Raw genomic sequence first — 21,856 nt, 5'->3', positions numbered from 1 at the left:
GACAGAATGATTTCTTAAAAACCCCCAACCTTGCCGTGGTAATGTTACCCAGGTGGAGGCGTCCTTGTCCTACGTCGCTTCCCAAAAGTGGCGAAACCGGGAGAAGGCAGCCTCGGGGTTGGTGGAAGAGGCGAGGGAGGGAGGGAGGGAGGGAGAGAGGTGGCAGTGTCTCGCACAAGCGCTCATTCACTTCACCCGCAGCTGACACAAGCTACGCCACAGCAGGTGAGACCAGCCGCAATAAAATTTCAATTTCAATCAGCATTATTGTTATTGCCAATCTAGATTTTGTGCATGAGCTACGCACGCACGCACGCAATGCAGGCAGGCAGGCAGGCAGGCAGGCAGGCAGCCGTGATTTGCAATCTCTCCATCACCACACCAGTACTTTTTCCATATGCTCAAAGTCGACAACTTAGGTCACTTTTTTGGCTTTGAAAGTGATTTTTTTTTTATTTACCGATCTAAAAAAGTTTTTATTATGTACGGCACTGGTTACAGCTTTTTGTGTGTTCTCGAAACAAAACTGAGCTACGTATTCATCACCTACCTGATGCGATGATAATTTTATTAAATATATATATATATAATTCAATATTTATGATGTAAATCTGTTATGGTTTGTTATGATTACAAATGATTAATAATAGTTAACCAAACAAAGTAATATATTATTTTTATTTGTTTATTTTATTAATAATAGTTAATCAATTGAGAATGACAAAGTAGTCATATCTCATTTTTATTTATAAAGGTTTATATGTACGTATGTCCTATTTGATTTTTTTTAAGCTTTTGCGTTTGTGTGTTAACGTTAGGTCAATTTGTGTTTTAATTTGATGCTATTCTATGATGCTATTTTATTTGATGTTATTCTTCAATCTGTTGAGTGTAATTTTGTCTTTTATTATTTGGCAATATTTCTCGTACCATTCATTTTCATCACGTCCCATTCTGTTCATTGAAGCTATTGATGCGACTTCCTTTTTCTTTTCTTTTTTTCCTGTTAACACCTGTCATGATTTCTCGGCCATGCGTTACCATGGCAACGTATTCACCTGATGAAAGCCGCGGCGAATGATGGCAGGTTCCTGATGGCGTTTGCGCAGTTGCCACGTGAAACGGAGCCGCTGTTGTCATTGCGTTTCCAGGGTGTGGAACCCAGAGGAGGCCGCTGCGATGGAGGAGGGAAAAAAAGAGAAGAAAAAAAACAAGTGGCACTCCTAAGCCAGTCCTCCCATTGGGACTGATCCAGGAACAAACAGATTTTAATTGCCTGCACGGATGCAAATACGGATGCGTGTATGGTTAGAATAGCATCTGTAGCCCGAAACAAATATATGACGAGAAAGGCGGAACTCATATTGTGTACAAACTGAGCAAATTCAGCGCCCGTCCGTCCGTCCTTTCTTTTGTCTCCATCGCTACCCAGCAAACAATTATGAGATCACGTTCGCCGAGACAATCGCCGGGATTGTAATGGAGAGGATGACAAATGTATTTGCTCAGATGCCGTTGGCAAACGAAAAGCCATTCAAATGAATCTTTTGCTGTTATGGCAATTTGTTACCCAACTTTTCTTTTTTGTGATTGCAGGCTTCTTCGCTGCCACAGTGACAATGGCCGCAACCACTTTTCAAATGTACACAGGTATCAGCTTTGATTATTCACCACGCACTCGTTTTACACAATGAGAGACGTTTGACCTTTCCTTCTTTGGATTTGCTTTGTCGGGTTACGTAACCGGCATCATATTTCCATGGGGAGAAATTACCAATCTATTTACCCACTTAAAGGGAGACAAAAGATTTGGAAATGTTGATGAATACGTATGTCGTCACTGTCGCTTACAATGTGTGCCTCTTTGGTTCATACGGATGCTGTTTTGGGTTTTTTCAGACCTGATTGGTGTCTCAACACCACGTCTTGTCTTGGTCGGTCTACTTCTTCTCGCGATGTCAGGAGTCACGTCCGGCGCCACTTTGTCTTCGCCCGTCTCCGGGACGGCCGCCTCCACGTCCATAGGTACAAGCATGCCCTCTGCCACCGCCTCGCCTTCCACAGGAGCATCCGTGACGACCTCTCCACAGCCTCCCTCAAGCGCGCCTTTATCCACAGCAGCCACTACCATGTCATGGTCGTCCTCCTCACTTGCAGCTACCGCCTCTACAAGCGCGCCTTTATCCACAGCAGTCACTACCATGTCATTGGCCTCCTCCCCTGCAGCTAGCACCTCACCAAGCGCACCTTTATCCACAGCAGCCACGACCATGTCATCGTCCTCCTCCCTTGCAGCTAGCACCTCATCGAGCGCACCTTTATCCGCTGCAGCCACTACCATCTCATCGTCCTCCCCTGCAGCTAGCACCTCACCGAGCGCACCTTTATCCGCAGCAGCCACTACCATGTCATGGTCGTCGTCCTCCCCTGCAGCTAGCACCTCACCGAGCGCACCTTTATCCGCAGCAGCCACTACCATGTCATGGTCGTCGTCCTCCCCTGCAGCTAGCACCTCACCGAGCGCACCTTTATCCGCAGCAGCCACTACCATGTCATGGTCGTCGTCCTCCCCTGCAGCTAGCACCTCATCGAGCGCACCTTTATCCGCTGCAGCCACTACCATCTCATCGTCCTCCCCTGCAGCTAGCACCTCATCAAGCGCGCCTTTATCCACAGCAGCCACTACCATGTCATGGTCGTCCTCCCCTGCAGCTAGCACCTCATCGAGCGCACCTTTATCCGCTGCAGCCACTACCATGTCATTGCCCTCCTCCTCAGCAGCTAGCACCTCATCAAGCGCACCTTTATCCACTGCAGCCACTCCCATGTCATTGGCCTCCTCCCCTGCAGCTAGCACCTCATCAAGCGCGCCTTTATCCACAGCAGCCACTACCATCTCATCGTCCTCCCCTGCAGCTAGCACCTCATCAAGCGCGCCTTTATCCACCGCAGCCACTACCATGTCATGGTCGTCCTCCCCTGCAGCTAGCACCTCACCAAGCGCACCTTTATCCACAGCAGCCACTACCATGTCATTGTCCTCCTCCCCTACAGCTAGCACCTCATGGAGCGCACCTCTATCCGCAGTCCCCGCAACCGGCAGCACGCTGGCATCGTTCTCCGGAACAAGCGCTGCTGGTCCTACACACATGAGCTCAGTTAGTGGTCCTAATACAGGGACCACCTCTGTCTCCTCAACAGCCACGTCCATCTCCTCAAGTCCAAGTAGCGGCTCCGGGACACCGACGATGATGACGACGATGATGTCCACCAGCAAAGCACCCATGCCAACCAGTGTGTTTTCTTTTATTGTCATTCATTTTGTTTCCCGATGTAAACAATTCCTTGGCCATCTTACAGAACACAGGGACATTTTTTTTATATAGAAGACAGTATTTTTCAAAAAAAAAAAAAAAAAAAAAAGCCAAGACAGGATCAACTGATGTTTCTTTTTCCTCCACAGCCACGCCCATTTCCAGCACCACCACAACCATGGCAGCGAGTCCAAACAGTGGCTCCATGATGATGTCCACCACCAAGACGTACCCGGCCACCAGTAAGTTTTATTTCACCAATTTACACCGACCGATAAGCTCGCTCTTGGCTGTAAATAATTCCACGTCTCCACAGCCATGCCCATGTCCGGCTCTCCAAACACAGGCTCTGGAAACACCACCATGATGATGACGTCCAACTCCACTGGTAGGTAGGCTTTGTTCTACAGGTTTGTGACGTTTAGATTTTCCAGTGTTAACAGCCACCATTCTTCTTTACAGGGAGCATGGCCAATATGACAGTGACAACCATGGGCATGGCAAGTCCAACACAAATCAGTCTCTCTATTTTGCTAGCTAGCTAGTAAACTATGGCTAGCTAATACATTTGAAAGATAGCAAGCTAGAAAGCTCTTTATTGACATCTTCATTTGTCTCTGGAATGCAGATATCCTGCCCGGTATTTTCGTGTAACTGCTCCGAATGCAAGGCAATGTACGCCAGTCAAAATACTACGCAGTGTGCCAGCGGTGAATGGTGTCAGGTAGGCAAACCTCATCATTTGCATGCCTCAACTCTTAATTCATGGCAACCTTATATTTTCGTGTTATTCTGCCACGAATCAGTTGTTGAAGACGGACGCGATGTACTACACGGCCAACTGCAGCGCCCCCTGCAGTAGTGGCTGCGCCAACGCCACTGACGTCAACTGCGCCGTCGCCTGCTGCAACAGCACTGGCTGCCTTGACGACACCTTTGCATCCCTGATGATGACGACCACGTCCGTGGGTACGAGACACGTCGAGCTGGCACTTCAAATAGCATTTGTTCTTTTACATTTTCAACCGAATCCATTTTGGGTTTTTCCTTTGTTTTTGCCAAGCAGTTGCTCCGACCACCGCATCCGTCACCACAGCCATGACCGTGGCCCCTACCGGTCAAGCTACGACAACTAAAGTAGGAGAAAAAGACACAGCGTCGTCCAAGCTGATCACTGGCCAAACTTTGCTCCTCTCTTGTAGTCTCAGGGAAACAAATGCCAGAAAGGGACTTGCACCGGCGCTACCTGCTACAGCAGCTTCAGCAACACACTGGAGACATGCTCCTCCACACAGCTGCAATGCCAGGTGAGAACACGAGGAGAGGGAAGCCAGCTTAGGTTCAGTTCAGAAATGAAAACACCTTTAGATTTGATATTCAACCTGACAGTAACAACAGGATTCCAGAAGATGGCGCCAAAGTCATACTTTTATCGTTTGAGCCAGAGCGCCAATTCACTATGTGTTCCGTCCGCATTCATTCTCCAGTTGAGCAAGCAAACGGTCAACGGCAACACGCAGTGGACAGCGGGCTGCACCACCACCTGCTCGGACCAGGAGCCGTGCAAGGGCGCCACGTCGCCTCCCTGCCACCTGGAGTGCTGCGACGCCGGCGCCGTGTCCTGCCTGTGGCTCAACGGCACACTTAACCACGTTTCCTCTGATGCCGCGGGCACTCGTCTACGCTCGGGATGGACCACGGCCGCGATGTGCCTCCTGCTGGCTTTGGGCCTCCTGTTGTGAGGATGCAAAATCCATCCCCCTAGTCTATGTTGCTGATGTGTGCTTGTAGTTTACAAGATGTTTGGTGACATTGAAACACACACTTGTACGTTTTTACCCCCCCCCCCCTGCACATTTGAAGGTTCCGCACAATTCGACGTAAGTATTGAAAAGATAACACGTTACATTTGGTGAGGAAAATGCAACATGAAGCGCTTCCAATGATATTTTGGGAAATAGAAATGTGCCTTACCAATTGAGGTTCGAATAAGTCAGATACGCAATACCTGCATAATCGAGAGAGTCCAAAAAAGATTGTTACGTTTATTCAGTTAAGGTTTCAAAAGTGACCATTTTGTAGATTTCTTTCCTCATCGTGCAGGCATGTCTTGCCCTCGTTGTTTTTTCCCCACTAAAATGCTTTCTCTTCATTTCTATCGTTTATAAAGCCATGGCAAGAATGATGTAGCTGTGACACTATATATCATATTATGATGCACTTTATGCAACACCAGCAGGGAACGGTCACAAAGTGTGGTGGAAAGCTGTTGCGATGTTTTCGCAGAGGCATTTGTTTCGTTCCTTTTGTGTTGTTCTTATTGCTGTTTTCAATTTCCTTGTGAATGTCTTAGTTGAGATGACATGTCGTTTTCATGTCAATTTGAAAATCAAGTCAAGTGTTTTGTGTTGTATAAAATATGGACATTTCTATTTGGAAATAAATCTTATCAACCATCTGCCTGGGGAATATTGATTGGAAATAATCATGTTACAAACCAAAATGCTTGAGCGGCAGTTCGGAAATGGGTTAAATCATCCACTAGAGGGTGCTGTTTTCCTTCTGAACGTTACAGCCATGTCTTCTTTCACACCAAAAAGCAGAGTGCAACGAGCTCATTGACTTTGAGCGCGCGCGGATGCTCGCGTTTCGACACGTTTGTCTGTTAGTTTGCATGAGCGTGCGCGTGTGTGCGTTTTGACCGCCCTGTTGTGACGTCACTCGGGTGCGGGCTTCAGAATCAGTGCGTGGCAGTCGTGTGAAAACCAGCCTAGACAGCAGCCAGCCAAACAAGTGGACTTTTGGATACAAGAAGAAGAAAAGTCACATAAGAACAAACAGGCCTGCTGTGTGCCCGTCGCCCACTCATGAGATCCACGACGACCACCCACGCGTGGACTTCCTGCAAGTTGCTTCAAGACAGAGCACAGCCGTCATGGATCAATCCATTGCCGTCCAAGACACACTGCAAGGAGACGAAAACTGCATCATAGTATCCTTTCTCTTGTTACTCGTCACGCGACAGACGGATTTAGCTCCTTAATCTCAATGTAGGATTCCTAATCCTGTCGCGATCTCCTCTAATTTGGTGCAATAACAGGCCGAAGTAACATTTTGAAGTTTGAACGAGAAAAGTATTGTTGGAGGGAGGACACGTTTGCATGTTATTCGGGTGGGACCAAACCAAATTGGGAGCCAGGTTTGGTAGTGACTGCGTTTGACCACCAGACGGCGCCGTTTTGTATTTTGTTACCTACCTGCTGATTGCTCGTTTGAAGACTTCAAGTTGCATTCTCCTGAATTGAGGCGTCAAACATGCTGTTCAATGCGACGTCCTCTCGGACGACATGACTGAAAGCAGACTGCTGGGATTGGTGGAGTCTGCCAAAGAGCATGCGTGAGTTCAAAAACTACTCGAGTACTTTTGAAAAGATGCTGTTGTAATTTCACTGCGTACTGTATATGTATGTGTATGTTCATTTTTGTGCAGGTGTACCTAATGTAGTGTCCGATGACAACCTTTTTTTGTTTTCAAACAGAATCTTTATTTATACCCACCGGAGGATGGCCATTACTGCAGAGGACGTATCTCTGGAGGACATTGTCCCAATCGACCTGGACTTTGCTGTTGTCGAGAGTGACTATATTTGCCCATTCATATTTTACAAAATATACAGTACCGTATTTTCCGCCCTAAAAGGCGCACCTAAAAACCTAAAATTTTCTCAAAAGCCGACAGTGCGCCTTATAGGCCAGTGCGCCTTATATATGGATCAACTGATGAATTTGTTGATCCATACTGGTTGTACACAGTGCTCTGCCAAAATGTTTCAGTAAGACTAGTAAATTACAAGGTCGCATCGCTTCCCAGCATTACGGCAACTGTAGTCAGGGGGCGTCACCGAATAGCTATTGTACCCGCGAGGCTATTTCATGTCAAAATAGGCTGCTCTGTTAATGTTTCGAGTAAATCTACGGATCGATATGGAAGGGAAACATAGGTAAGTAGTACCAATGCGTTAGATCGAACTTTAGTCAGTTCCGATCATTTTATAGGAGATCGTTTGAGAAACGCGATTGTTTACACTTTGCTGAGGCTCATGGGAGATTGCGAGCTGAGGCTCGTGAGACTTTGCGGATGGCTAATGCTATTGCGATAGCTGCTATACGTACCAGGCTATTTCATGTCAAAATAGGCTGCTCTGTTAATGTTTCGAGTAAATCTACGGATCGATATGGAAGGGAAACATAGGTAAGCAGTACCAATGCGTTAGATCGAACTTTAGTCAGTTCCGATCATTTTATAGGAGATCGTTTGAGAAACGCGATTGTTTACACTTTGCTGAGGCTCATGGGAGATTGCGAGCTGAGGCTCGTGAGACTTTGCGGATGGCTAATGCTATTGCGATAGCTGCTATACGTACCAGGCTATTTCATGTGAAAATAGGCTGCTCTGTTAATGTTTCGAGTAAATCTACGGATAGATATGGAAGGGAAACATAGGTAAGTAGTACCAATGCGTTAGATCGAACTTTAGTCAGTTCTGATCATTTTATAGGAGATCGTTTGAGAAACGCGATTGTTTACAGAGGGCTCGTTGGTTATTGGCTAGTGGATGCATACCGCAACCCTAGTCAACCTCAGTTTGATGCAGTATAGCTTCTATTTTATGCGCCTTATAATCCGGTGCGCCTTATATATGGACAAAGTTTTAAAATGGGCCGTTCATTGAAGGTGCGCCTTATAACCCGGTGCGCCTTTTAGGGCGGAAAATACGGTACTTTTAATCTACTATCATTGAACAGAGATTTAGTTTGAAATTTCAATTTGTTTGTCTGTTTTACAGTTTCCTCTCCAGAGGAGCTTGTACTTGTTGGTAAGTTGTTGTTGTTTTTTTGTGCCTGTGTGAGTGTTTCACTCTTGTTGCTATAAAAGCTTTTTATTTCTTTTTGGAAGGTGCTGATACGCGAGTGCGAGTGAGTTACAAGCATGAAAGCGTGGAGCTCACGCTTCCCTTCGGGTCTCACTCGAGACTCTTCCTCAGCCAGGTCATCCGGGCGTGGAGCGGTAGGTTGCTTTTAATGGCAGCAGCAATGATTGTTTGCTCCGCTCCATTTCAAACCGTTATCTTCATGACATGACTGAGGGTTTAAAAAGAGTTTCATTCGTATTGAAGTTAGAATTTGAGTCTAGTCTTGTGATAACAATCGTACATAGCACAACTGAAAGTGACTGTCAACACTCGGTTTGTTTTTGTTTTTTGAAATGAAGAAACCAGTTCATCCAGGTCCCAAATGGCCTCGTTCCTTGTCGCGTTCACCTGACGCGCACATTCATTCCAAAATGCGACCTGGGCGTGACGTAGGGAGACTGTGACGTAACACCAGGTGGAGTTCAAATGTAGGATATAGCGTCTTTCTTTTCTTCTTCTTTCCTGGAAGTGTCACCTCTTCGTCTTGACGACTTCTTCTTCTTTTTTGGGGGGGGGGGGAAACTGTCTTTTGGTTTGCCTTTTGGTTCAAACAGCTCAGCGTGATGGGATTTGTCAGGGACAGATCACTTTTGGCACTTGGGCGCTACTTTCCAGTCAAGACACGGATGATGACGTTTATGGGTAGCGGTGGTTTATTTTGGGTGTGTGGCGAAGAGGATTAGTTAGGGTACCAAAAATGGAGGGTTTACACAAGGTGGTGCGCGTGCTTCCTAAAAGTAAGCTTGTGGGAAATGGCGAAGGTGAGCCACCGTCCGCCTCATTTTCATATCTGTGGACATTTCTCAAATGCTCTCATTCTCTGTTTTTCTTGGCTTTAGATGTTTGCAAGATTCCCAAGCAAGAAGGCAAATTTGAGTGGATGGGCAAATACCGAAGTGGCACCAAAGGACAGGGAGTTGTCAAACAAGCCTTCGCGCCCCTCGGCACAACGCTCCATAAACTCAACCAGCATAGGAAAACAGGTTTGTCGCAACCGCCGTCTCCGATTGACTGAGGGCCACGCTGGATCACAACAAAAGAAAAAGTCTTGTTGATCTTCGAAGGCTGCCCGCCCGGGGGCCGTATGTCATTCTGAACACACACACAAAAAGAATAGCTTGACACGAGCAAAAGGGTCTTGATAGCATGCTACTACTCCAAGTCGAGCTGAACTTTATTGGGGCTTGATCAGAGACACTTGAAATGTTGCTTTGTGTGCCAACTCCTATTTAACTTTCATATTTGAATTTACATTGACGGTAGAAAAGGTGTGGAAATGCTTTCTCATGTTTCAGTAAATGACAGACAGCATTTGAACTACTAGAACGTGACCATTTTTGTCCGTTTCTGTAGTGGACACAAACAACTTTTTTTCTTTTTTTTGAACAATCTGTCAACAACGTACATACACTACACCGTGGGAAAATAACACCAGCAAATAATGTTATTTGACATGCATGGAGTTGTTTGAATGTCGGAGCCATGTTGACTCCGCCCACGGTAACATTAGCATGGGCAGGTCGCACTGGCTGGCTCGCTCCTCGGCGCCGACTCGCTTTCTCCTCCACACAATGCGTGGCCGTGGAAAGAGCGCAGGGACATGTCGATGGTCATGAGAGACTCTGGTATGACAAACAAATCTTCCGTATTCCTCTCGCTATTCGTTGTTTTGGTCACCGTGATTGATAAGTTAGCTTCGGCTAATTAGCAGCCTAGCTTAAGGAAGTGAATGCGTGAGTGGCAGGCAGTTAGCTGCCTGCCTGCCTGCCTGTCCGTCTGTCTGTCGACGAAGATGTTAGTAAATCTCAGACGGGGGATTCTACTGATTTCCTTGAATCTAGCCTTTTAATACGTGTACATTGAACGAGGTGGACGTGGGTCATCCGCACAAATTGTTACACCGCCGGTTGTTTTGTGTTTTGTGATGTTACCGGTGTGTCGTTGCGGTTCCAGTGTGGTCATAGCGTCATTGATTGGGAAACAATTCGTGTCTTCATCGCTTTAGTGTCCCTTTGTTTTATTCTGTGATGCTTTTGATGTTTGACTTAAGTAACTTTAGTGGCGAACTATGAAAGGCGCCTAGGACTTTGGGGAGCCTCTTTAGGAATAATGCTCATTCCTCTACGGATTCATGGCTTTTGTAATGTTGCATCGTAGGCGCGATTGTGTACTGCTGAACTTTGGCCATGTGTACTGGAAAGGCTATGAATGATAAAACGTTTGATAAAGAGTCCGATCAGACAAAAGACGAGCTGAAATGCACCTAAATGTGTGTCCGAAGTGTCATTTTGTAGGTAGCATTGATGAGAAGGCAAAGTTTCTTCAGTGGAAAAAGTACAAAGCAACTTGGTGCAAGCAGGTGAACAAACACAAGTCAACTAACAGCAGTGTGTTGAATAACAACACAAAGATGCTGAGTTGTCTTAAGATCTACGGGGGGGCAATAACAGTCAGATGTCTTGGCGCATAAGTGCAATGATTAATCAAATCTAAATGAAAGAAAACAAACAAGTAGAGAGCTGCCTTTTGGTTGTATAACATTTGAAAGTGAATGAATTATGCATGAATCTCCAAATAACCAAAGTAGAAAGAGCCGGAGGTTTTTTTGGGAGAGCGATGGAACGGTGGCCTTTGCGCAATCCATTTCTTTTCCATTCTATTGTTCTTCGATAAAGATATCTTTAACCACCATTGCGGGTTTTCCTTTCTGAGCGCGGTGCTCGGAAAGCAATTCACGTTGTGTCGACAGTTATCTCGGCCAAAGCGCAACACTCCTGTTTGTGACCTTCCTCTTCCACTCCCCAGAGCATGCTGCACTTGAGCCACTACGCCGAAAAATGCTTTTCATCATTTTACAAGAATTGATTTTCGCGTTACGCGCGCACAGAAGCGTAAGAAGCTTTCATATGGAGTTCATTTCCTGTCCGGACCAAATGTGGCCTTTCAGAAGCCAGCTGTGTTTAGACAGGCGCCACGCTGTCTCCCCCATTAAGATGCAACGCCACTCACCAGACACTTCATTAGGTACATAAAGGGCACTCGAGCAAAAAGAATAATAACGTTGTCCGAGAGGTAGGAAGTTTGGTTTTAGAGACAGGTGTATCTAATGCACGTGCTCTATTTGAATGTGTTTATGTTTATCGACAGAGAAAGCGACAGACAAGAAAAAGCGAAGTTTGGAACGGCTAAAGGTCTCCAACAGTGCGACGCCACCGCGCAGCTCCAAAACAGAGAGGTAAAGCATTCACGCCTGCAATTAATCCCCTTACGTAACCAGCTCTCTCTCGCTCTCTTTCTCTTTCATTCTTTCTTTCTTTTTGTACCCGGTGGCAGAAAGGAGTTGAAGCACATTTGAGTTCTTGCGAAAGCTTTCTGTTCTCCAGGAACAAGAGAAACAAAGCATAATGGTCACTTTATTGGCACAAATATTTGGCTCAAATGTGATCACAAAGGAATAAAAGGGAATCATAATTATCCCCTGGAGTGGCAAATTGTGCTCCGTCGTCTCGTCTGTCAACACGCCTGCCTGACTCGTGGAGCTTGTCACCTCCAGTGTTTACGCCTGACTCTATGTGACGCCATGAGCAGAAATGGCTTTGCTTGAAGCTGCGACTGTACTATTCATCCGACTAAGCGTTACTTAAGAGCTTAAAATATTCCCCGTCAAACATGGATGAAAAAACGGTAAGTCGCTGTCAAGTCAACCGCTAAAACTTTTTTTTTTTTCCCCCCCCCCCTTCAAGATTGACGGTTTAGGAGGCTTAGGGGTTGGTGTGTAAAAAGCAATTATTATGCACGCTGTTAAAATATAGCAAAAAAAGTCATTTACAGAAGTCATCCAATTTGCAGCTTTGGTATATTTGGAGAGTAAGAGTCAAATGAAAGTGGGCTGCTTGCCACTCTCCGACTGTTGAGTTGAGTTCCAGCTCATTCCTAGAAAGATGCCAATCGTATTCCATTTCCTCCCCTTCCCGCCCTTCCTCCACACATGCATGCATACCCTTTGCAACGGCCATCTTGGTCTGTGCCAGCTCACCTAACGTCAAATTTTTTTTCTCTCTCTATCTGGTCGCCTGCCGCAGTCAGGGCGTCTCCAGCGAGGACGTCTCCAGCCGGTCGGAGCGGGATGAGCTGGTGCGCTCGTCCAGCCACACACCGTCCAACAAATCTCACATTCTAGCCATGCCGCAGTTCGGCCTGCGCGACAACCTCATCAAGTGCGAGCTGCTGAAGAACGAGGACCTGTACATTTACCGAGAACATTTCAGGTACCGAACGGATTTGCCACACAATGTTACAAAAGCGGACGGCGCGGTTCCATTGTTTTTTTGTTTTTGTTTGGGGGCAGCTTTTTCCTGGGCACATACAATGTGAATGGGCAGGCGCCCAAAGAAAGCCTCCGCCCGTGGCTGAGCTGCACGCCGGAGCCTCCCGACATGTACTGCGTGGGGTAGGTAGCAAGCGCCGCCAGGGGACGCTTTGAAGGACTCATCCCGCCTATGTTTTAGCTTCCAGGAGCTGGACCTCAGCAAAGAGGCTTTCTTCTTCAACGACACCCCCAAAGAGATGGAGTGGACTAAGGCTGTGTCGGACGCTTTGCATCCTGATGCCAAGTATGCCTTAGTAAGAAACTCACCTTTTTTTTTCTCTCTCTCTCTCTCTCTCTCTCTCTCTCTCTCGCTCTCTGTTTGTCAACCGTTCCAGGATTTGTGACTTGTTCCTACATAGTGGATGTCAGAAACGTTCTTCTTTCATCTGCTTCCCCTTTTCTGCGATTGCTGACTGTAGATTAGCAGTTTCCTCTTCCTCTGTGTGAAAGCAGCTTTTCCTTTGCTTGAAGCCAAAGGCTCTGCGCTCATTGACAGTCGACGTCAGACTTTGTCGTCTGCCGCTAACGAAATTTAGAACGGCACTTTTTAGTCAATGACTGTATCATGAAAATATGTGGTTACTTTATGGTTTTCTTTCCCATCTGACGGGTTGAAGGCAATTTTCCTCCAATGTCCCCTTTCAGGTGAAGTTGGTGCGGCTCGTGGGCATCATGCTGCTCTTCTACGTGAGGAAGGAGCATGCCAAGTTCATTTCGGAGGTAGAGGTGGAGTCTGTGGGGACCGGCATCATGGGGAGGATGGTAAGATCCCATGCGAGCGAGCGAGCGCTGACGGTCCCTATTTGCCTGACAATCTGACGGTGACGGCCGGCAGGGCAACAAAGGTGCGGTGGGCATCCGCTTCCGCTTCCACAGCTCGGACATCTGCGTGGTCAACTGTCACCTGGCGGCGCACGTGGAAGAGTACGAGAGGCGCAATCAGGACTACAAAGACATTTGCAGCCGCCTGCAGTTTCGCCAGGCTGACCCCACGCAGCCGCCGCTGACCATCATGATGCACGAGTACGACGTTTTGCTCTCTCGTTGCCATCCTTTTGGCTTTGAACTTGCTTTCTCTTTTGTTGACCGACCAGTGCGGTCTTATGGATCGGTGACCTCAACTACAGGATCAGCGATCTGGATGTCAACAACGTGAAGGAGCTCATCAGCAAGAAGGACTTTGAGATGCTGCACACGTACGATCAGGTAACGGGCTCGGCCCGGCTCGGCTCGGCTCGCCCCGTCCGCGCTCACCGCTCGCGTCCGTCGGCAGCTCAAGAGGCAGATCGACGAGGAGGCGGTGTTTGTCGGCTTCGTGGAGGGGGGCATCGATTTCCAGCCCACCTACAAATACGACACCGGCTCCGACATGTGGGACACGAGGTAGGTCGACGGCGTTTCAGATTTGATTTCAAGACTCCCGAGCGAAATGTGTTTTCTTGCGCGTTTAGTGAAAAATGCCGCGTGCCTGCGTGGTGTGACCGCATCTTGTGGCGAGGGAAGGACATCGGTCAGCAGCATTACCAGAGTCACATGGCGCTGAAGACCAGCGACCACAAGCCCGTCAGTTCCCTCCTCGTCATTGGGGTAATCATTTGCTGACTTGTCACAAATATTTGTAAATCCAGTCCACTTGTTTGTTACTCTGGCTTCCTCTAGTGGTCCGCAAGTCCCTTGTATTTCTTTTCATCTCATTACAGTTGCATAGAATATTTTAGGAGGGAGTTCTCGTTTTCAAACATTTTGGTAGGATTTTAAAGAATACTTGGGCATACAGCACGAGTGTACTTGAATGTTGCTTCTGACTTTATTTTAACCATGATGGATTTTGTAACCATTAAGCGTCATCAAAAGTAACGTATGACGTTTGTGTCGTCGTCTCATGGTTCACAGATCAAGAGAGTCAATGCCGAGTCCTACAAGAAAACCTTTGAAGAGATTGTTCGCAATTTAGACAAAATGGAGAACGAGTGCATTCCGTCGGTCACCTTGTCCGAACGAGAGGTAAAGTTAGCGCTTTGTTTGGAACGTCTGGAGCGCCGCAGACCGCGTAAAGTTTCGTGACCACGGCGGCGCTTTCTCACTCTCTCTCTCCTAGTTCCACTTTGAGAAGGTGAAGTACATGGAGAACCACGCCAGGACGCTGTGCATCGTCAACGACGGCCAGGTGCCGTGTCAGTTCGAGTTCATCCCGAAGCCCAACGAGGCCACGTACTGCAAAGCCTGGCTCACGGCCAACCCCCCCAAAGGCTTCATTGCTCAGGGTGACAAACCTCCACCGTCCGTCTTGAGTTCACAGCCGCGCCCTCGCCTGACTGACTGAGCTCTCTTGGACTTTAGGTGCTTCCGTGGACATCGAGCTTGAGGTTTTTGTGAACCGCACCACGGCGCCCGACTTAAATTCCGGCAAGCAAGCCATCGAAGACATCCTGGTCCTCCACCTGGAGCGCGGCAAGGACTACTTCATCTCGGTGACGGGAAGCTACCTGCCCAGTTGCTTCGGCACCCCCCTCCACGTGCTGTGTCGGCTGAGGGAGCCCATCCAGGACATGCCGCTGGAGAGCCTCCAACAAATGGTGGCTGACTTTTTTTATTTTTTATTATGCTTTGGAGATTGCATTGTTTCCAAAAATATGCTTAATGGATGACTTGCCGAGCCAACAGATGGAAACGTCGGTGAACGACAACGCGGGAAGCACGGAAAAGCCGCTCGACATTCCCAAAGAACTTTGGATGATGGTGGATCACTTGTTTCGTAATGCAATCAAACAGGTTGGGATTTTTCAGGAGAAAGTCCACTGGCTTTGCCTTGACTGAAAGGATCTGTCGGCACGGTTGTCTTCACAGGAAGACATATTTCAACAACCTGGACTCCGGAGCGATTTTGCCGAAATACGGGACTGCCTTGACACTGGCATGGCGGATTCTCTGTGTATCCTTTTCAATCTGTGAGTCTCAAAGTATTGCTCGTGGGCTCCCTCTACAGGTAAGTGTTGAACTCACATAAACACAGGCTCGAATTTGATTGACAGTACTGTTGAGTTTGAATTACAATCCATGATTTGAGAAACGTTTGCTGTCAAAGGTTGAAGTGACATATTTATTTGTTAGCATTTTATTCCGTCCTTGTTTCCCCTGCTTCAGGCAGGTTGCGTCGACCGATATTTCTGTCGAACCGAAACGATGCATCCTTGACGTGTACCGACGCGTAGCTGGCAGTAACCACTCGGTAGCAGAGGCCTTGCTTCTCTTCTTGGACGCCCTCCCAGAGCCGGTCGTTCCCTACGCTTTCTATCAGCAGTGCCTGGAATGTTGCGCCGATGCCGTCCAGTGTGAGAAGGTTCTGTCTGCCTCCTGCCGTTGACCAACCATTTTGCTTGGTAGAAATCTGACTGTGGTTTTCTTTCTCCCAAACCTTTTTTAAGGTCATTTTCATGCTACCTCAGTGCAACCGAAATGTTTTTAATTATATCGCCGCCTTCCTGCGGGAGCTGTTGAAGAATTCGGCAAGCAATCGATTGGATGATACCATCGCCGGTAAGACAATAGAGATTTTTTTTCTTTTTCAATGCGTGTGTTTTTTCTATTTTTATTACACCGGGCCTTCAATAGGCACTCCCAGGATGATGAGAATTGAAATACAAAGCTTATCTAGGGTCACGAAAGTGGCACGGAAAATCTTTATTTTTCTCTTTTGTCTCCATCTTTAGCCACCATCTTTGCCTCGTTACTCCTACGGTCAGCGACCAAGCAAGACCTCACGGAAAAGAGAAAAGCGCGGGAGTTCTTTCAGCACTTCTTGGGCCACAGCTCATCCGAGACAAAGGACCACATTTAAATAAAACACTAAAACAAATCGTCCTATATTTGAAATAAACTGTTCATAATTTTGCAGATTTTCAAGGAGTCTTCAGACACGTTAAAAAGATTTAGTATCTTGTATAGTTGATTTGAGATGCTATTGTTTTTGTGCTCTGTTGAGCCTCTTTTTCATGTTTATTTAAAAAAATATTTTAATGTTTCTGATCTACAGCATAATTGTTTTATATAAAACATGTTGGAAAACAACTGCTTCGTATTTTTATTCTTGGCACGTTCAACTGCTTGGAGATTTTCTGGAGGATTTTCACCCATTTATAACCCATCCAACTCCTTTTCTTTCTTTCTTTTTCTTTCTCGAGGAGGTGATGATGATGCTTGGCGGATGAAAAATGAACGACAAATAATGCAATCAAAAGCGACGATCAGTTTCGAAATGAAAATGGGCGGTTGTGTCCAGTTGTTCAAATGTCCCACAATGCACAAGGAATGTCTTTACGCGTGTGACGTTGTTTGGTATCCTAGGGAGGCTACACGCACGGTGCTAAACATCCCAAAGCACGCGAATAAGCACCCCCAAAGAAATCATCTCCGCTCAAAAAACGACATTTAACTGCGCGACCGCCTTTGTGAGTCGTGGAAAGCGAGTGTGCAGCATTGTCACGCGGAAATAAATGGCTGTCGGGAAGACTGGAGAGTTTTAAGGTCAGCTGTCGACATTCAAACGGTAGGTGATTAGCTTGTGAGCTAAGCTAGCTGTTAGCCTCTCCTTTTAACGTTAGATGACCGTGCCAAAGCTAATCTTAAGTGTTGGTGGTTCGTGGATGGACGGTACGATACAAAATAATAATCGGACCGTTGCGTATCACAGCTGGTTGGTTCAAACGAGACTCTCGTATTGGTGTTTCTATTTCAAAATGGATGTATTGAATTATTTGTGGTAGCTCGTTAGCATTGCATCCGAGGCGGTGATGCTAACCAAGTAGTATAGGGAAAGATCATGACGAACTTGACTAAATAACTCAACTGATGTGAATATCTGGGCTATTATCGCGCCAAATAAACAAGCCACGCTCTGACTGTATTTGTGACGGCTTGTATGTTGTGTAAAAAAAATATGACAGAGCGGTTGTAAGGTTGTTTTTAAAGGTGAGTGATGTTCTTTCGATGATTTCCCTTTACTTCCATTGAGTCGCTTTCTGACTGTGATATTTTGACAGTGTCGCGTGTCGATGAAAGGAAAGTTCTAGAATAGATCCTTTCTATGTTTGAACAGTTGCTGTAGCTGGCAGTGGAGGGACGTACCGGTAGCTAGGGAGCAGTGGTACCTCGAGCTAGATTTTGTTTTCTATTGAAATGCCAATAATCCGTTCCAGCTCACGAGCAATCAAATATAACTCTTATTATGTGTTTAAAAGTCAGTCATAGCTGACAAGATCATTGAAATCTATCATGTGTTTCCTTGGATTGAACCATTGACAGTGAAGACCTCCTTGGCCAAAAGGAAGGAGCATGTCTGAAAATGGCCCTCGCACAGAGGCGCCGCTGTACTTTGAGGTAGAGGTGGACCCCTCGGAAGGGGGCGACGAGGACGACGAAGACAAGCACCTGATGGCGGAGCCGTCGTCATCCGGCGCCCGCGTCTACGACCGCACCACCGTGCTCATCGAGCGGGACCCCATCCGGCTGGATGAGGAAGGCGAGGAAGAAGGCCACTGCGGGGGCGACGAAGACGGCGTCACCTTCCTGACCGAAGGGGAAGGCGACGAGGAGGGGGGCTTCATGGCCGACGCCATGTCGCAGGGCTACGTGCACCACACCATCTCGCCGGACCAGATCCAGTTCACCATTAATCCGGGCTCCACCCCCATGCCACGCAACATCGAGGGCGCCACCCTCACCCTGCACTCGGAGTGTCCGGAGACCAAGCAGACGGAGGTGAACGTGCTGATAGTATTAAATGTGCAATCGCAACTAATCTATTTCCAAATGAATCCATCATCCAAAATGTAGAACAGGGGTGTGAAACAATGTTGTTGTTGTTGTTGTCGTCGTCCTTCCAGCTTTCCCCCAGAGGGCCGTTATGACTGTGAAACCACATAAATGTTCATTTAATCTCCCGTGTCTCCATATTGCACTTATAAAGAAATAAGATGTCGAAACAGTGTCACGATGAGTCACAAAGTAAAGGGAAGATGGTTCACTTCCTGCTTCTTTGCTACTGATTAACATACGCTTGCACAATCCAAGAGCTCTTGACAAATTGTATCTAGTACCAATGCGCATTGTTGGGTTTTGTGTCTTTGTGATCGCCACGCTACGGCTGCGCGTTTGCCACACCGCGCCGTGGCTATCGTTTGACCAACGGAATATCGGTGCTTCTCAGGTGAAACGTTACCAGTGCATGTTCGGAGGCTGCACGAGGACGTACAGCACGGCGGGCAACCTGCGCACGCACCAGAAGACCCACCGCGGCGAGTACACCTTCGTGTGCAACCAGCAAGGCTGCGGCAAGGCCTTCCTCACCTCGTACAGCCTGAAAATCCACGTGCGAGTGCACACCAAGGAGAAGCCCTTCGAGTGCGACGTGCAAGGCTGCGAGAAGGCCTTCAACACCCTGTACAGGTGGGTCGTCTGCATCGCGGCCCCGTTCCGTGATTGCTGACATCTGCCGGCTTGTCTCGGCAGGCTCAAAGCACACCAGAGACTCCACACGGGCAAAACGTTCAACTGTGAATCGGAGGGATGCACAAAGTACTTTACCACTCTCAGCGACTTGAGGAAGCACATTCGCACGCACACCGGAGAGAAGCCTTTCCGGTGAGCAGCACGATTGGAATCCGCAAAAGACGTATTTATATGGCATTGCTTTGATTTCATCAAGGTGCGACCACGACGGCTGCGGCAAAGCTTTTGCGGCAAGTCACCACTTAAGAACGCACGTTCGGACCCACACAGGTATGTGTGGCCAAGTCCATTTGTGTGATGAAAAATGTCTGTCATTCAGTTTGATTCCAATCCTTTCCTGCTTTTCCCAAGGCGAGAAGCCCTTCAACTGTCCGAGCGACGGCTGCGAGAAGACCTTCAGCAGTCAGTACAGTTTGAAGAGTCACATCCGGGGTCACGGCAAGGGGCAGCCTTTCAGCGTCACCCTCGCTCACCCGCTGTCCGAAGTGAGTCACCACTTTGCGCTCAGCGGGAACGCCGCTCGGACGATTCACTTCCTCACATCTTGCTTTGCCGATTCCTTTTTTGGGGAATAGGATGCAAATCATTCACTGTGCCTCAGTGACTTGAGCCTGATCTCCACTGACTCGGAGCTGCGGGAGCATCTGCGCAACGTAAGTGCGCTATCGACAAGGAGGTTTTGTAAGCGCCGAGTGTCCCGAACCTTCCTCCGACCTTCCAGGCGCAGAATTTGGACCTGAACAATGTGACCCCTGTGAAAATCTTTGAGCTCATGTTCCAGAGTCCGGAGAACAGTGTGAGCCAAGATGAGGCCCAGCCAAGTGGTAAGAACCTTTGCAAACGTTTGTTGTCGCTGCGCTGAGCCGCATTGGCCTTCTCCTCCTCAGAGAGTCTCCCCGAGCGTTTGGGACTGGAGACCCCCACCCCCCCGGCGGTGACCGAAGCTTCGTCTCTCATCTCTTTCTCCCTCACTACGGCCTGCTCCCGCCCGCCGGCCGTCATGGAGGCTCCTCCTTCTACTCAGGCCCCTGCCGTCGTCACCCCCGGCTCCGCTCAAGCGCCCGCATTCGTACACATTTCCGACGGGCCCGTTCAGGCTTCCGTCCAAGCGCAAAAGCAAGCGGCGCCACAGCGCTACGTGGCGCTGCCTTCGACATTCCTTCCTCCGGACACCGTGGCCCAGCCCGCTCCCCCTCCCATCTCGGCGCCCGCCCCGACGGCTCCGTTGCCGGGCGCTTCGACGCCGGCCGCCGCCTCGGACACAGCTGTAGCTCAACCTGTGCCTTTGGCCAGTAACTCGCTTTCCGCGTCCAGCCCCGCCACCATCACCATCGCGCCAACTCAGAACCTGCTGCAGCCCGGCCTGGTTATGTCCGACCAGAACCTTCAGTGGATCCTGAGCAGCGCCGCCAACAGCCAACAGAATCCCGAACAAGCGGTGAGTTTGAAACATGGCGATGCCTCGTCCGATTGATTCTTGTATTTTCATTTCAAATATTCCTTCAGTCACAAGGTGGTCCAAAAGTGGAGAAGGTCTTCTTCACAACAGCCATACCAGTGGGAGGCAATGCTGGTAAGATTTCTTTGAAAGCCGACAGAAAGTGGAAATACGTTTTTCTGATGATTGCAGCCTAAAGTTCATTTTCAGAAGCCACCGAGTCAACTTTCTTGTTGTCAGTGAATTGAAGTGTTGTCGTCTTTTCAGGCAGCTCAGTCCAGCAGATCGGCCTGAGCCTGCCCGTCATCATCATCAAGCAGGAAGAGTCGTGCCAGTGTCACTGCGCCTGCCGGGACACGGTCAAAGAGAAGAAGGCCTGCTCGCCCCCGCCCACCTCAGCGCCAGAGACCGCCGCTCCTCCGGCCCAGCCCCAAGCGCCTCCCCCCGCCGCCTCCGCTTCTCCGTGCTGCCTCCCCGAGTCTTCGTCCAAGGTGGGTGAAGTCGAACCCTCCCCCGCTCAGACGCCGCCGCCGCCGCACGGGCTCGCCAACATGGACGTGTCGGACTTCCTGACGCTGCAGAGCCCGGAGACCGCCGCCAACATCGAGGCGCTGCTGCTGGTCACCGACGACTTCAGCATGGCCACCGAAGGCAATCCTTAGAGCGGGCGGGGCGGTGTGCGCGGGCGCGCTCCTTAAATAGCGCGGGCGGGCGTGCGTGCGTGCGTGCTTGCCCACCTCCCGTACCTTCAGTGCATTCTCCTCTCATTGTGCGGCCTACCTGCACAAGTTTTCTTTTCTTTTGCAGTAGTTGAGCTCACTGTTGACCGACGGCAATTCATGCAGGGAAAAATGCGGTCGAAGAGTTTGGCTTTTCCTTTGAGGAAGCTTGTTAATACTACGCGTGTTTGTTCAAATTGTATATAAGTCACTGATGACAATTGTGCTGTCCAGACACTGAAATTGCAAGAGTTGCCATTTTGCTGGCTCGGAGAAGGTGTGTTAGAAGGTACTGCACTTGGAGGAGGAAGAAGAAGAGAAAAACAAATCCTGACACATGCTTGGAGCTGGTTGTAATGCACTGATAGAGAAGAGCTCCCAGCACAATCTTCACGGGTAGACAGACACGCTTGTACACTAGTCCAAAAGATGTGAGCTGGGGTCTTTTTGCGCAAATTCAGGTTTGAGCCGCCTCGTCAAAATGGCTGCAATGGCATCGCTTCCCTCTAACTTAAACCTAATTTAAAAATTGTACAT

General features: G+C 48.3%; 3 protein-coding genes and 1 long non-coding RNA gene across 8 annotated transcripts; 3 read left to right on the top strand and 1 right to left on the bottom strand.

The window, feature by feature from the left end:
* Positions 1-185: 185 nt before the first annotated feature.
* On the top strand, positions 186-5,772 carry LOC119136029 (mucin-5AC). The gene is made up of 12 exons (XM_037274103.1): positions 186-225; positions 1,597-1,650; positions 1,900-2,025; positions 3,202-3,294; positions 3,464-3,556; positions 3,631-3,702; positions 3,777-3,814; positions 3,943-4,038; positions 4,121-4,283; positions 4,378-4,451; positions 4,517-4,621; positions 4,802-5,772. Exons 2-12 carry the CDS (start codon positions 1,620-1,622, stop codon positions 5,054-5,056), a joined length of 1,146 nt encoding a protein of 381 aa, XP_037129998.1. The 5' UTR covers positions 186-225; positions 1,597-1,619; the 3' UTR covers positions 5,057-5,772.
* On the bottom strand, positions 2,184-3,117 carry LOC119136030. Its single transcript, XR_005100662.1, has 3 exons — positions 3,062-3,117; positions 2,651-2,719; positions 2,184-2,302 (listed from the first exon to the last, which is right to left on the bottom strand). It is a non-coding gene; the product is annotated as an uncharacterized LOC119136030 (long non-coding RNA).
* A 183-nt stretch (positions 5,773-5,955) lies between the features above and the next one.
* Positions 5,956-16,494, top strand: inpp5b (inositol polyphosphate-5-phosphatase B). Of its 4 annotated transcripts, XM_037272890.1 has the most exons (23): positions 5,956-6,306; positions 6,632-6,711; positions 6,854-6,951; positions 8,161-8,190; positions 8,271-8,381; positions 9,126-9,269; positions 11,434-11,521; positions 12,369-12,554; positions 12,635-12,736; positions 12,795-12,909; positions 13,301-13,417; positions 13,491-13,678; positions 13,750-13,861; positions 13,929-14,038; positions 14,107-14,242; positions 14,549-14,659; positions 14,754-14,919; positions 14,996-15,231; positions 15,320-15,427; positions 15,503-15,587; positions 15,868-15,995; positions 16,081-16,192; positions 16,366-16,494. In XM_037272890.1, the coding sequence occupies exons 1-23, from the start codon at positions 6,250-6,252 to the stop codon at positions 16,491-16,493; spliced, it is 2,748 nt and encodes a 915-aa protein (XP_037128785.1). In that variant the 5' UTR covers positions 5,956-6,249; the 3' UTR covers position 16,494. The 4 variants fall into 4 exon arrangements, with proteins under 4 accessions (XP_037128785.1, XP_037128786.1, XP_037128790.1 ...); XM_037272891.1 differs by lacking the exons at positions 5,956-6,306; positions 6,632-6,711; positions 6,854-6,951; positions 8,161-8,190; positions 8,271-8,381 and adding an exon at positions 8,450-9,047; XM_037272895.1 differs by lacking the exons at positions 5,956-6,306; positions 6,632-6,711; positions 6,854-6,951; ... (1 more) ...; positions 8,271-8,381; positions 9,126-9,269 and adding an exon at positions 9,763-9,911.
* A 478-nt stretch (positions 16,495-16,972) lies between these two features.
* mtf1 (metal-regulatory transcription factor 1) lies at positions 16,973-21,317 on the top strand. Of its 2 annotated transcripts, none has more exons than XM_037272896.1 (11): positions 16,973-17,201; positions 17,957-18,412; positions 18,861-19,099; positions 19,163-19,294; positions 19,359-19,432; positions 19,514-19,647; positions 19,738-19,815; positions 19,884-19,986; positions 20,050-20,600; positions 20,669-20,735; positions 20,868-21,317. In XM_037272896.1, exons 2-11 carry the CDS (start codon positions 17,987-17,989, stop codon positions 21,260-21,262), a joined length of 2,199 nt encoding a protein of 732 aa, XP_037128791.1. In that variant the 5' UTR covers positions 16,973-17,201; positions 17,957-17,986; the 3' UTR covers positions 21,263-21,317. The 2 variants fall into 2 exon arrangements, with proteins under 2 accessions (XP_037128791.1, XP_037128792.1); XM_037272897.1 differs by having other exon boundaries at positions 17,951-18,412.
* The last annotated feature ends 539 nt before the right edge of the window (positions 21,318-21,856 follow it).

Source organism: Syngnathus acus, chromosome 16 (genome assembly GCF_901709675.1).
Source record: "Syngnathus acus chromosome 16, fSynAcu1.2, whole genome shotgun sequence".
Taxonomy (NCBI): Eukaryota; Metazoa; Chordata; class Actinopteri; order Syngnathiformes; family Syngnathidae; genus Syngnathus; species Syngnathus acus.
This window is presented reverse-complemented; position numbering and strand designations above follow the sequence as displayed.